Source organism: Bos grunniens, chromosome 9 (assembly GCF_055505025.1).
Source record: "Bos grunniens cultivar Pamir isolate PY7600 chromosome 9, Bosgru_T2T1.0, whole genome shotgun sequence".
NCBI classification, from domain to species: domain Eukaryota; kingdom Metazoa; phylum Chordata; class Mammalia; order Artiodactyla; family Bovidae; genus Bos; species Bos grunniens.
The window spans coordinates 9,608,995-9,624,584 of record NC_141173.1 but is presented as its reverse complement, the minus strand read 5'-3'; the positions used below and the strand labels follow the sequence as shown (position 1 = coordinate 9,624,584).

The 15,590-nt window shown below is 43.1% G+C and overlaps 1 protein-coding gene across 1 annotated transcript in view; it reads left to right on the top strand.

Moving 5' to 3' along the window:
• LMBRD1 (LMBR1 domain containing 1) overlaps nucleotides 1–15,590 on the top strand; it is a 131,952-nt gene that overhangs the window by 6,432 nt on the left and 109,930 nt on the right. Inside the window, exon 2 of the mRNA XM_086316742.1 lies at nucleotides 2,989–3,165. Within this exon, the coding sequence (XP_086172868.1) occupies nucleotides 2,989–3,165 (177 nt within the window). The remainder of the gene's footprint in view (nucleotides 1–2,988; nucleotides 3,166–15,590) is intronic.

Sequence of the window (15,590 nt, the reverse complement as noted above, 5' to 3'; positions counted from 1 at the left end):
CTATGTAAGTACACTGACATTCTAGAAGAAGCAGAAGCTGTGGGCATAGATAATAGGTAGTGGTTCTCAAGGGCTAAGGAGTGGTGCGCTTAGTCACTCCATCATGGCTGACTCTTTGTGACCCCATGGACTATAGCCTACCAGGCTCCTCTGTCCAAGGAGGTTCTCCAAGCAAGAATACTGGAGTGGGTTGCCATGACCTCCTTCAGGGGATCTTCCCAACCCAGGGATCGAACCCAGGTCTTCTGTTTTGCAGGCAGATTCGTTACCAACTGAGCCACCAGGGAAGTGGAGAGAGGGGTTAATTATGGAGGGGCAAAGGAGGTTTTTCTGAAGTGATGGAACTGTTCTTTTCTGTTGATTGTGTCAGGAGAATTTAGAAACTATAACTAGTTAGGTGGTGTTCTTAGTTCATTTCTGGCTCCTGAAGTATGATACCCGAAAGGGAAATAATGTTACATGAAAAATTAGGTTTGCCTATTGATGAGTGTTGAGTCAGCAGACACAACCAAACCAAAGATCAGGAGAAGGGAGAACACTGGGGGTCTTTGCTAAGCCAGTCCTCATCAGCAGGATTGGGGAAGTTTAAAGCTAAGGGTCATACATATTCATGATGGGGCTTGGGTGGTAGACAGAATCCAAGGAGGGTCAGAAGAGATCAGCATCATCCCTCAGGTTCCAGTTGATCTCGTAGTTGAACACTTCAGCACAATCTTTAAAACAGACCTGGAAGTTTTTACAACTGATGTACTATCTTTGCTGTAGTTACTTCTCTTGCTTGATAGAGTCGTTTGTTTCTGCATCATTTTGTTCCCTCTAGATCTTTAATTACTGAGATCTGTACAAGGGCAAGCATTGTGGCCAGGCTTAGATCACCAAGTAGCTTACGCCAAAAATGGCTTCTCATATGTCAAGAAAGCCATGCCTGGATCTCTTTCTCTAGGGAACCCGTACCTTGTCTGCACCAAAAGTTAAATCTTGAAAATCGTGAAAGGACAGAACAAAGCTTGTGTCCCAGAGCTTTTATAGAGCTTACGTAAAACCTTGGTTCTCAAGTTTGCCTCAGATTGGGATCCTCAGTGCCGATGCCTAGAGAAGCCTCAGTCTCTGATGAAAGTGATTTGGGGGAGGGGGGGTGCATAAAGAAATTTTAAGTTTTTACCAGGGGGATTCTAACACAGCCAAGGTTGAGAATCACCCATTTAGGATCTGGCTGCCATCCCGCTATGATTGAGTAAAGCAGAGATTCTCGAAGTGTAGTCTCTGGACCAGCATCAGCCTTTCTGGGAACTTGTTACAAATACAGGTTTTCTGGACCTTCTCCAGACCTATTGAATTTGAGACTGCTATAGTGGCCCTTCAGAGAATTCTGATGCCAGAATTTGAATTCTGATGCTAAAGTCCTTTACTCTGTGTTAATTTCTAGAAAGATGTTGGTCCATTAAGAAGACCTGATGGATTACAGATGTCAACCTCAGTACCTCTGAGTGTACTTTTTCCCCTGGAAAGTTCCTTGAAATGCACATGCATCCATTTTCAGTGTTCATTCTTCTTTGTTTGTGTGTGTTAGTTGCTTAGTCGTGTCTGACTCTTGGCAACCCCATAGACTGCAGCCCACCAGGCCCCTGCGTCCATGGGATTCTCCAGGCAAGAACACTGGAGTGGCTTGCCATTTCCTTCTCCAGCAGGAACTATAGAAAGAAAGAAAGTGAAGTCGCTCAGTTGTGTCCAACTCTTTGCAGCCCCATGTACTGCAGCCCACCAGGCTTCTCTGTCCATGGGATTTTCCAGGCAAGAGTACTGGAGTGAGATGCCATTGCCTTCTCTGTCTTCTTTGTTTAATACCCTTTAAAATGTGAATTACAGTATAATATGTTGATTGCATGGTGATTGTTGACAGTTAACCTTTAGCTGAATGATATTCTTGAACTGTCACAAAGGGACAGAAGTTAATTTCAGTTTGGGTGGTGTTTTGTGATGCTTCTGTAGTAAGAACAGGATAGAACAACTTTTTTTTTAATCAACTTTTTTTTTTAATTGAAAGATACTTGCTTTACAGATTTTGTTGTTTTCTGTCAAACCTCAACATGAATCAGCCATAGGTATACATATATCCTCTCCCTTTTGAACCTCTCTCCCATCTCCCTCCCCATCCCACCCTGCTAGGTTGAACCCCTGTTTGAGTTTCTTAGCCATATAGAAAATTCCCATTGGCAATCTATATTGTAATATAAGTTTCCATGTTACTCTTCCCATACATCTCACCCTCTCGTCCCCTCTCCTTATGTCCACAAATCTATTCTGTATGTCTGTTTCTCCATTGCGGCCCTGTAAGTAAATTCTTCAGTACCATTTTTCTAGATTCCATGTATATGTGTTAGAATATGATATTTATCTTTCTCTTTCTGACTTACTTCACTCTGTATAATAGGTTCTAAGTTCATCCACTTCATTAGAACTGACTCAAAGGCGTTCCTTTTTATGGCTGAGTAATATTCCATTGTGTATATGGACAACAACTTCTTTATCCATTCATCAGTTGATGGACATCTAGGTTGCTTCCATGTTCCGGCTATTGTAAATAGTGCTGCAATGAACAATGGGAAACAACTTTCAGTTACATCTCCTTTAGCTTGGGAAAATGTATAGGGAAAAGTATTCAGAGCTAGTTATAACTGTAATGTGTCAACCGTTAATGGTCATACTGTGTTTGCGAGCAAATATGTAACTGAGCACTGTTATCAACAACCTTTGCTTGTTTTTTTGGTGTCTTGGCACCCCAGTGATGATGTACTGCTTTAATGAACTTGGCTTTGAAAATGATAAATCCTGACTAAGTTTATAAGGGGTAGGGGACTTCTCCATGCACATCCGAAAGCATCTTTACTTGGCATAAAGTTTCCCACAAGGAACTTTAAAACACATTCTAAAATCAGTATTAGAGCATAGATAGGGCAGTAACAAAACATTTCTTTCTGTCTGTTTCAGGCTATTTTGGCGTTCTGCTGGATATATGTTCGCAAATATCAGAGTCAGCGGGAAAGTGAAGTTGTCTCCACCATAACCGCCATTTTTTCTCTGGCCATTGCGCTGATCACATCAGCACTTCTTCCAGTGGATATATTTTTGGTTTCTTACATGAAAAATCAAAATGGTACATTTAAGGTAATTATTTTGTTCTTTCATATTCTTGGCAATTAAGTATTAAATGTGTAGCAGTGCAGTGTGTGTTGTGTTTTATTGTTGTCTCTGGGAGTAAGTGAGAATGGAAATGCACACAGAGGCTGAAGATGTGACAACTAATGTGGAAGAGACTTTTCACTGTTTTACAACCATCTAAGTCCTTTTGTTAATCAAAAAATTTGCCAACTGATCACAATAGGTTTTATTTTTGTGCCTGTAGTAGCTCCCTTGAAGTCTGACTGGATTTCTATTATCTAATTAAGATAATTTAGAAGGACCTTTGTTAGTGGCAGATTATGGTCTTCAATTCTATGTCATGTTGAAGACCCTGAGTCACTGTGATGCAGGCTGCAGACAATCAGACCTGAGTTCTAGTCTTGGCTCCTCACTACCTAGGTTGTGTCTTTGGCCAAACTGAACTTTTTGGACTTCATGGTCCTTATATTTAAAATGCATGGTGTTAGACTGAAGGCTTCTGAGTTCCTTTTCAATTATTTAGATTACTTTTACATTTCTTATTTAGTGTAAACTCTGAGATAGAAAGTGTATTTTGTTTGTTTCTAGGTGGTCAGTGTCTGACACATAGTAGGTACTTAAATATTTGAATGAAATGTTATTTTAGTTATCTCAGTAATGCATGGTTCCAAAATAACTTCCTGAATTGGGCCAACTGGACTTAAATAATTTCATAATTTTTTTGAGTTAGGTTTGGCTAGATTCCAGTTGCTGCGAAAACTGCATTTCTTTTCTATAGGTTAGTCATTCATTTAGCAAGTATTAACTGAGATCTTAGTATGTGCTGAATGCTGTAGAGAGATAGAAACTAGTGTCCATAGAGTACTTAGTGTGTGCCAGACCCTCTCCTAAATGGTTTACATATCTTAATGTCCCAACAACTCAATGAGGTAGATAGTGTTATCTCTGTTTTCATAGAGATGGGCAGGAAGCCAAGGTTCAGAGAGGTGACATAACCCATCTCAGGTCTGGGGTTTGAATATGCTGTTACTGGGATTTCCTATATGCAGTGTATAATTATTGTTTGAGCAGAGAGTTTTTTTAATTTTTAAATTTAGAATATTAGGTTTGTTTAGATTTTGTGGAATTACATTTTCATCTGGAAATTTCTAAAGTATTTTAATGAAATTATGAGCTTTCCCTTAGATCATGTAGTTGTTCTGGGACCATACTAAGTTTAGTAATCACTTTTTGGATACTAGTTTTTTGTTTTATTTATTTTTAATTTGTGAGATTACATTATACTTGTTTAAATAAGACTTTAGGAATTCACCTGCCTACAGAAACAAAAGTATTTCCCATTAAGACTTATGACATTTATTCTATTAAATGCTTCATTAGAGAAGAAAATGTATAGCTGTAGTTAGTGTGCTTATTTTATGTTTGTTAAATCGACTTGTCTCCTGAGAAACCTGCATGCAGGTCAAGAAACAACAGTTAAGAACAGACATGGAACAATGGACTGGTTCAGAATTGGGAAAGGAGTATGACAAGGCTGTACGTATATTGTCACCCTGCTTATTTAACGTCTATGCAGAATACATTATGTGAAATGCTGGGCTGGATGAACCACAAGGTGGAATAAAGATGGCCAGGAGAAATATCAACAACCTCAGATAATGCAGATGATAACACTCTAATGGCAGAAAATGAAGAGGAACTAAAGAGCCTCTTATGAGGGTGAAAGAAGAAAGTGAACAAAATGGCTTAAAACTCAACATTCAAAAAACTAAGATCATGGCATCCAGTCCCATCACTTCTTGGCAAATAGATGGAGAAAAAGTGAAAATAGTGACAGATTTTATTTTCTTGGGCTCCAAAATCAATTTGGACAGTGAATGCAGCCATAAAATTAAAAGACACTTGCTCCTTGGAAGGACAAAGCTAGACAGCATATTAAAACGCAGAGATATCACTATTGACAGGTCTATAGTCAAAGCTATGGTTTTTCCAGTAGTTATGTACAGATGTGAGAGTTGGCCCATGAAGAAATCTGAGCACTAAATAAGTGATAGTTTCAAATTGTGGTGCTGGAGAAGACTCTTGAGAGTCCTTTGGACAGCAAGATCAAACTAGTCAATCCTAAAGAAAATCAACCCTGAATCTTCATTCAGAAGGACTGATGATGCTGATATTGAAGCTCCAGTACTTTGGCCACTTGATGTGAAGAGTCGACTCATTGGAAAAGACCCTGATACTGGAAAAGATTGAAGGCAAAAGAAGGGGGTGACAGAGGATGAGATGGTTAGACAGCATCACTGACCTCAGTGGGCATGAGTTTGAGCAAACTCTGGGAGAGAGTGAAGAACAGGGAAGCCAGTGCTGCAGTTCATGGAGTCATAAAGAGTCAGACAGGACTTAGTGACTAAACGACAACAAAAATCTAAATGTGGCACCAATATTTAGAAGGGAAAAATTCCATGTTAAGGTTTTTCCTCTCTTCTTTAAAAACTTTTTCATTATCGAGGGATTCATTCAGCAATTGTATGGCCTTTGTGATAGCTTACGGTGAACGGTGTTAGATTCGTGATCTCCAAAGATTTAGCTTCGGGACCAGGAACCAGGCTTGATCACTCAAGAGCTTTTGTGTAGCAGAGTTTTATTAAAGTATAAAAAGGGACAGAGAAAGCTTCTGACACAGACCTCAGAAGGGGGATGAGAGTGCTCCCCTCGCTAGTGTTAGCAAGGGAGTTATATACTTTTTTAATTGGTTATTACAATAAAAAGAATGTTTCAAGGTGGTAAAGATCTTACTAGACCCACTCCTATAACTTACATTTTAAGATAACAGGTTAGCCAGGTTTTCAGGAAGAGAAACTGTCTTCAAGCAGGATACGTTGTTGTTTTATAATCCTTGGTACAGAGTTTAAAGTGAGTTGTTTGTTATGTAATTATCAGTTCTGGGCTTAAAGAAAAAAATGTTTTATGTGACTGAGGAGTGTAGACAAAAAAAGATGTTTGTCCTTTCCTCCTTCTTGAGAATTCCAGACCCCTGTTTCCACTTTGAGATCTCTAGACTCCTTTCTCCTCCTCGGGGATCCCAGACTTCTTATCAGCCTGCCTAGGAATTCTGTCCTTTCATTCCTTCCTTTTCTTTTAGGAGAATTATGGTGCCAAGGGAAAGGGGCGTTGTTTTCATTGCATAACTACTTCCTGCTGTTGAGGGGCATAGTCCCTAAATTGTTGAAGCAACGTATTCTGCTAAACCCTCATATGGAGGGTCTCTGATCTGCTAAACCCTCATATGACTGGGCCTCAAGTAATAGTTGGAGGAGGCTGTGGCACTCATAGGAGCCTGGTCAACCATTTGTAACTTAAAAGTTTTCAGGCGGTTAGAAACAAACCACATTTTACAGTTATAGATGTAAGGCAAAATAGTCATTAAACCAAGTTAAAACATAATCATAATTAAAAGTTACATTATGTCCATAGTTAAGGTACAATATGTTATACCAGTCCATCTTAGGATTGCTGGATGTCATCACAGAGTTGAAGAAAGTCTTTTCCTTGAAGTGGAGAAACCTACTCTGGGAAGTCTTTAATTGATGAGAAGGGGGAACGCTCCACAGACCCAGCAGTTTTGATTCCAGTATTATGGAATGCAGTGTAGGAACGAGCCCAGGACAGGAAGGCGTTGTCTTAAGGGTCAAATGGCAGACTCAGGACTTCTGGAGTCAGCAGAAGCAAGCCATGTCGATTCTCAGACTCATGTCCGTTCTTGGCTCAAACACCGGCTTGTTTGACTCAAAGGCTGGGTCAGGAGTTAACCTCCCAGTAATGTCTGTTGAAAAGGCTGAAAGCTGAGTCACATAGTTAGTTCTAAGGCTTTAGTATCTATGACAATATCTGTGTGCAAAACCAGTCTGTCATTGAGGTAATCCCATTTTTTGGGGGCAGTTCATACCCTCATTATTAAAGGTATGGGTAAAACTAAACCAACTATCTTGTGTTTCCTGAGTTAGCTTACCAAGATGCCTCTTAATAACGTCATTAGTCTTTTCAACCTTTCCTGAAGATTGGGGTCTCCAGGAACAGTGTAAGTGATGCTCTATTCCTAGAGCTTTCGACACTCCTTGAGTTAACAGCAGCTTTAAAGATGGAGCCATTGTTGCTCTGAACTTTAGAGTCTAAGATCCCACTTACATCATGAGAAGTCAGTACATTAAGATTTCGCCCATTAATAAACTTAGGAGCTTTAGGCATTAGCAAAACAGTAGTAGCAATTACCCTTAAGCAATGTGGCCATAGCCTTTTTTCAGTAACAAACAAACTAAACTCAGATTCTGTGGGCAAACTCAAAGCGGGAGCCTGCGAGAGAGCAGTTTGAAGAGCCTTAAAAGCCCTTTGAGTCTCTGGGGACCAAACCAGCTTGTTGGTTTGGGTCTGCTGAGTCTCAGTTGTAAGTGTATATAAAGGCTGGGCAAGTTCCCCATAACCCAGAATCCAAATGAGGCAATAGCCTATAATGCCCAAGAATCCTCTCAATCATCTTAAAGTCATGGTAGAGGATGATTTAGTATAGATTCAATTCTAGAAAGCAAACTTCAAATCAATGACTGAAAAATATTTGGTTCAGTCAGAAATTTCAGACAATGAAGTATCAGGATTAGGCACTTACTATTTGTATATCTTGAACAAGTCTCCAGTTATCGTTTGACTTCTTTTTACACCCAAAATAGGAGTGCTGCATGGACTGTTACAGGGGATTAATAGTCCTTGTTCCTCTAAATTTTCAGTGATGGGTTTTAACCCTTCCTTAACCTCAGGTTTTAATGGATACTGCTTATGATGTGGAAGTAGGTGAGGGTCTTTGAGTTTGATAGTGACAGGAATAGCATTTTGTGCTTGACCTACAGTTTTTACATCAGCCCACACTTTAGCATTTACATTTTCTTCAGTTATAAGAGCAGGCTCCATATTCATGAAAACAGAGGCCTGGACCTTGTTTAGTATACCCTCCGCAGAAGGGGTGGGGGGAGCTCTGGCACGGTCAGAAACGTGTGAGAAAATAGCAGAGCCCCAGTTGCAGCTTAAAGGATGACTGAAATAATAGCGTTTGGCTCGTCCAGACAGCCCCATTATGGTAGTGGATCAGGAGGAAAGTGGACCAGGGGCTTCAGTGAGCAGAAAGTTGCCCCAGTGTCCAAAAGAGGTCGATGGGTTGGCCCCCACAGTTATTAATATCTGGGGTTCCTCAGGTGTAATTAGGACGGGAGCTTGTGTGGGGACCCCCCGGGCACCTTCAGTCCGGATTATCTTGAGAGTCCGACCCCTGAAACCTGTGCCTCTGGGGCAGTCTCTCCTCCAGCGTGGTCCCTTGCAGGCAGACCGGACATGGAGCTGGGGTGGCTTAGAGGCCTGAGGGCAGTCCTGCTTGAGGTGCCCCTCCTTTCCCTAGTAATAGCAAGCCCATCCCTTTTCACCTGGATCCCTCTGGGCATTCTTCTCAGGCTGTTTGAGAGCAGGTCTAACAGTCATGCTGGGGCTTTGGTCTTTCCCTGGTCTTTTTTCTGCTCGTATTTTCCTCATATTCTCTACCATAATACACCGTCTGAGCCAGCTGCAACAGTTTAAAAATTTTAAAGACTGATTTGGTCCAAATGCCTGTTTTTGTAACTTATGGTGGATATCTGGAGCTGAATGAGTGATAAATCTTTTAAGATCATTCCTCCCTCTGCACTTTCAGGATCAATGTCAGTAAACTTGTGGAGAGCCTCCCATACTCTATCTAGGAATTACTAGGAGTTTCCTTCTTTCCCTGTTCTATATCAGCCAACTTTGCACAGTTTAAAGCCTTAGTGTGTGCTCGCTTGAGTCCTTGAAGGTTACTTCTTGCAAGGACTCTGATCCTACCTTCCTTTATCCATGTTATAGCCTCAGTCTGGCAGAGTTATGGGAACTGCTTGACTCCCAGTAGGGAGGACGGCTATTTCATGTTCGCTTTTCCCCCTTGTCTCATGTTCAAACCATTTATCTCCAAAAGCAGTAGCTTCCCCCAGAACTTGAGCTCTCAAGTCAGGAGTCGGCGTCAGTCCTAAGACATACCCTCTAAATAGTCTCGACCGCACTGGGGCTGTTTGAAATTCTGCCTAGACTGAGGCAGCCCCTCCTGGAAGGGTGCCCTGATTCTCAGCCTTGAGACTTGAGTGTAGTTCAGTCGGGAGCCCCAGATACAGGGGCAAAATAAGAGGACAGGAGGGAGCTGAAGGTTTCACACCCAAGTCTGCACTGTTAGGACATAAGTCTGGCATGTCTCGAGAGAGACAAAGAGCAACACGTATGGCACTGCTGCCTGTTACTCTTGTTTTCTACGGAACTGGTCTAGTTGTAAAACAGTATCGTAATTGAGAGACCTTTTAACAGGCCAGCGTTTCCCCATCTTCTAAAGGATACTATGGCCATTCAGTATCACAGATCAGGCGTGTCTCTTTAAACTCTGGGTATCAAACTTGTCCCAGTTTTTTAAAATACATTGTTAAAGGCGTGGTTCTGGAACTGTTAGCTCCCATCTGTGAGAGAGAAAAAAGTGGCATCCACAGCTGTGGCTTCTTCCCATCAGAAGTGTCTCTTCCTGCTCTAGATGAGGGTGTAGACAGACTCTCCACCAAAATTTTCCTCCCCTGGTCGGACTTAAGTCCGTCTCTTACCAACGCGGGCATCTTACTCGTCCCTCCCGGTTGTACCACCGAGGAGGGGTGGAGGTGCCCCAGAGGTAGGCCTGATAGCATCCCAGACTGATTTCCAGTTTCTTACCACCAAGACATTTGTTTGACTTGCCAGAGTAGTTCCCGGAATGTTTCCCAAGCTAGTACTACCAGGGGAAGCCTCCGTCTTGTGTGTGCCCGGGCACATTCCTGGGTACAGTGCTGACCGCAGTAGAAGCAGTGAGTCATAAAGGGACAAACAGCAACCAAGATGTCCCTCCTGAGTGTCACCACGCCAGCATATGTGATAGCAAAAGGGTCAGCCAGGGAGAAAAAAGTGGTTTTTGTCCTCAAGCCACTAGGGCTAATCCTTCCAGTTCATGTCCACAGATTCTACAAAAGGAGTATCTAGGGAGTTGAGACAAAAGTCATCAGAGAGCCTTCACTGGTCTGCTAAGAGCTGACACTACCAAAAGAAGCCCATTGTAATTCTAATCTAACCACATTTTGCAATTCCCGATCTGTGTCCTCGAAAGCCTCATGGCCACCAGCAGGGCTTCTCTCCATGTAGATAGGAGACACAGCCATGACAGAGACTCACTTTCAGGTCGCTGGCTCCTGAGGCCGGCAGCCAAGAGAGTGCCCTCTAGACCGAGACGTTTCTGGAGCTGCAGCTCCACCTTGCTCCCAAACGTGTTCTTGGAACTTTTGGCTCCTAGCAAGGCTAGGCGCTTCCATACTTGGGGTCTAAGTAAAAGTACATAGTAACAGCATGGATCACAAGTCCCTTGAAAGTCTATGATCAGACAGATTGTTAGTAGCTCTGATTCCCTACACACTTAGGAAATGGTCAAAGAGACCAGGAAAAGGTGACTCTGAAGGGAAAGTTCTGTCCACATGCTTTGCCCATTTCTGGTGCTCCCCTTGCAAGGACGTTGGGTGTCTCTTGGCATTGGCAGGTCAGTATAAATATAAACTCCTGATAAGATTCCCCTTTGGGGGGCTGCCTTCAGTCATTACGAGAAACCGTGAAACTGCAGAGCAGGGCTCAATGCTTGCTTCATGCAGGGCGTATCATCCATTCATACAAGCACACCGTAGAGTTAGTAAAGCAGAAAACCTGTTTACTGAGAAAGCAGAGAGACAGCTCTCAGTGTTCTTACTTTGGCCTGAAGATCCTGGACCAGCCCCCAAGGTGATGACTTATGGTGAACAGTGTAGGATTCATGATCTACGAAGAAGAAGAATTAGCTTCGGGACCAGGGATCAGGCTTGATCACTCAAGAGCTTTTGTGTAGCAGAGTTTTATTAAGGTATGAAAAGGGACAGAGAAAGGTTCTGACACAGACCTCAGAAGGGGGATGAGAGTGCCCCCCTCGCTAGTGTTAGCAAGGGAGCTATATGTTTTTAATTGGTTATTACAGTAAATCAAAAGAATGTCCAAGGTTGTAAAGATCTTACTAGACCCACTCCCACAATTTACATTTTAAGATAACAGGATTAGTCAGAAGGTTTTTAGGAAGGAGAAACTGTCCTTAAGCAGGATACATTGTTGTTCTATAATCCTTAGTACAGAGTTTAAACTGAGTTGTTTGTTGTGTAATCATCAGTTCTGGGCTTAAAGAAAAAAAAATGTTTTATGTGACTAAGACTAAGAAACGTAGAGGGGAAAAAAAGATGTTTGTCCTTTCTTCCTCCTTGAGAATTCCAGACCCCTATTTCCACTTTGAGAGCCCTAGACCCCTTTCTCCTCCTCAGGGACCCCAGACTTCTTATCAACCTGCCTAGGAATTGACTCATTTGTTTCTACTTTTCATTTACTTATTAATAGTTGTCTCTGTCCGGAGAAGGCAATGGCACCCCACTCCAGTACTCTTGCCTGGAAAATCCCATGGATGGAGGAGCCTGGTGGGCTGCAGTCCATGGGGTCGCTGAGGGTCGGACAGGACTGAGCGACTTCACTTTCACTTTTCACTTTCGTGCATTGGAGAAGGAAATGGCAACTCACTCCAGTGTTCTTGCCTGGAGAATCCCAAGGACGGGGGGAGCCTGGTGGGCTGCCGTCTATGGGGTCGCACAGAGTCGGACACGACTGAAGCGACTTAGCAGCAGCAGCAGCAGCAGCAGTTGTCTCTGTCTAGTTATGTTTATTTTTAGCCAGCCAAAAGCTTAGGTAAAATACCAGTTTTTCCCCAATACTTTGACGTATATATATTGATGTTTTAAAATATTCTTTGTTTCCCTTTTTGTCTTTTCTTTGTTTTGGAGCACTGGCTGGGGGACTAGTGAATTTCCTAAGAGTTGTCATTTGAAGCTGGCCTGTGCTAATAGTTAAACGAGAACTGAAGAGACTTTCAAAGAACTATGTCTGGTAAACTGTAAAGAGTATTTTCTCCAAAAAATTATTAATGAATTCTCTTGAGATGCTTAGTAAAAGACAAGAGTATTTAAACATTAGTATTTAAGAACTAGTTTCAGACTTCATGCCGGAGCTGTGAATTTAGGTGTCTCAGGGTAGAAGTGTGCCATGGCATTTTTAATCTCTTTCGTCCTTATTAAAATGTGCAGGTTGTTGTTTTCCATGATGAATTATGTTGTGGCCTAAGTTTTAGAAAGTGCATTGCTTATTCCTAAATGAATATGTCTGTCATCTGAGTTTCTCAGTTTCCACCTCGGATGTTGACGCCTCTAAACTGATTAGGAACCTGCTTATTAGGTACAGTTGTTTGGAAACTCGAGATTTCAAGGCCTGCTGACATTGGGCTTAGGAGCTGAGGACACCAGGCAGGCAGTCAACTATACGTTCTCTGTTTTGTCTACTTTACCTTCCTACTTATTTCTGCCTTCCTTTGGTAAAGGGTATATTGTGATAAGGTCTGAAATATTTCCATTGACCTCTTTTTCAGCTCCTGGCACTATGAATGTTTTTCGCCAGATAATTTCATTGTTTCTAGTTTTTCTGTGTAATAATTAACTTCACAGATTAAAAAAAAAACAAAAACACAAAACTGTAAAGAATGGCTGAAAGTGTTCTATTACAGTGCCTTGTGTAGTTGGCCAATAACTTTGGCTCATGAAACATGCAAATTGTGCATGCTCAGTCACGTCCGACTCTCTGTGACCTCATGGGCTTGGCCCTCCAGGTTCCTCTGTGCATGGACTTCTCCAGGCAAGAATACTGGAGTGGGTTGCCATTTCCTCCTCTTCCTTCCTGACCCAGGGATCAAACCCACATCTCCTGTGTTTCCTGCATTGCAGGCAGATTTTTTACCACTGAGCTAAAGTGTACTAATAAAAAAAAAAATCAGAAATAGCCATTAACATGAACAAATATTCTTTATTTTATACAGTGTATAAAATTAGTTAAGATGTGTTAACTAATTATATTAACTAATTAAAATTAGTTAATAACTAATTTTAATTAGTTAATATAAAAATATTTGTTTTGGTAGCTAAAATATTCATTTCTTCCTTCCGTCCATCAGTGATTAATCTCTTTATGGCCTGAGATTATCAGGTGTTTGGGTTGAACGCTCTCCTATTGCCTCATTCCTCCTCTCAGATGCAGATAATTGGACCTTAGAACTTTGTGTTCTTACTACACCTTAAATGTATTCATGCACTTAGTATTTGCTAAGTATGTAATACAGACCTGACAGTTGTAGGCGCTAGAGACAGATGCTGAAAACCAGTGAGTCCACCGCTCTCAGGCCGCCTACGTTCTCTGAGGCCAGACCAGCTCGCTTCCTAGTGCTCAGTTCTGTGAGGACGCAGAGCAGACCAATGTGAGCGTCCGCTCAGCGGTGGGTGTTGAGGTGGGAGGGGGAAGGCCAGACTGCTGCAGAGGGTCCTTAAGGTGAGACCCGAGTGAAGCAGCCTTCACAGAGATGCCGCAGCAGGACAGCGGCCCTCGGGGAGACGTGCATCTGGTCTGCTGGACTGCAGGGTGGCGTTGGGTTGTGCTGTGGTACCAGCTGAGGTCAAGAGGAAGGTGGGGACCCAGTGTTTTTCCCTTTAGGTCATGTCTATGGGTTTAGATTTTCTTCTCAGTGCAGTGGGAAGTTAAGGTTTTAAAAAATAAAGTTGACTTGGGATTAGAGTGGTGTTGGTGAAGAAAAGTGATTAAAGTCGGCATGTATTTTGGAGGTAGGCTGCGTGGCCTTGCTGATGGATTAGATATGGGGTTGAAGGAAAAAGAAAACCGAAGCAGTGATGCCTAGGACACTTTAGAGCAATAGGGATGCCTGGGGAATAATAAGTCCTGTGTGTGCACGTGGGCAAGTGAGTTCAGTTCAGTTGCTCGGTCGTGTCCAACTCCTTGCAATACCAAGGACAGCAATATACCAGGCCTTCCTGTCCATCAACAAATCCTGGAGCTTGCTCAAACTCTTGTCCATCGAGTCAGTGATGCCATCCAACCATCTCATCCTCTGCCGTCCCCTACTCCTCCTGCCTTCAATCTTTCCCAGCATCAGGGTCTTTTCTAATGAGTCAGTTCTTTGCATCAGGTGGCCAAAGTATTGGAGTTTCAGCTTCAGCATCAGTCCTTCCAATGAATAGTCAGGACTGATCTCCTTTGGGATGGACTGGTTGGATCTCCTTGCTGTCCAAGCGATTCTCAAGAGTCTTCTCCAACACCACAGTTCAAAAGCATCAATTCTTTGGTGCCCAGCTTTCTTTATGGTCCAACTCTCACATCCATACATGACTACTGGAAAAACCATAGCCTTGCCTAGACGGACCTTTGTTGGCAAAGTAATGTCTCTGCTGAGGGGATGTTAGAAAAAGAGCTGCATTCTGGACAGGTTACCTTCCAAGTGCCTGTCATATATATTTAGGTGGTGCAGTCAAGTGGCGAGTTAAGCTCCAGGGAAACCTTCGTGGTGTCTGGAAGTCATCAGCCTGTGGATGGTATTTAGAGCTGTGGACAGACCCGTAGCTGGGGAGAGTGAGTGGTCAGAGAAGGCTTGACACCAGGGCCGGGCCAGGGATGGCAGAGCTGTATTATTATGTGGAGGCCACTCACGGGGCGGGGCTGCAGCCTGGTAGGGGGAAGGAAAATGGAAGAGGGGCGCTTCTCAGCAGATGTGCTTCAAGAGCAACGCTGAGAAGTGGAGGGAGAGTGGCAGGGGAGTGACCCCTCTCTTTTGGTGAAGAGTAATCTTTGCAGAGCAGTGGGTGGTCAGGTGGGAGTGAGCTAAGTGTGGGCAGGAAGGTGGGGGAGTAGTGACGGGATGCTGGCAGCTTTTCAGGAAGCTCCGTCCTCCAGGGGAGTAGGAGGTGGGTTGAGGGAGGGGTGTTTTTATTTGTGGTGACTGTGGTATTTGATGGAAACTACTGGAGTGCATACACTGTAGGATTCAGTAGAGTGGGAGAGATGTTTGTCAGGGGAGAGTATCGTTGCAGGCCCGGTGTTGTGTCCTTGCAGAAGCAGAGGGTTGCGGGCCTCAGCGTGAAAAGCTTGGCTGTAAATAGCATGGGCACTCAGCAGAAGGAAGCGCTAGCATCTGAGTACAGGTGGAACGGGGTCTCCATTTGGGACTGAACTGAGTAGCTCTTGTTTTTGGTCCTCAGATTATTTTAGAGAACTTCAAGTCTGGGTTTCTTAAGCATCGGCCTCTGTGCTGAGTGCTTCATTCCTGTAAGGGGCGGTCCTGTGTGTTGCAGCCATTTAGCAGAGCCTAACCTCCACCTTCAGATGCCAGTAGCATGCTGTCCCTTCCCCAGCCCCCTCCCCAGCCCCACTGT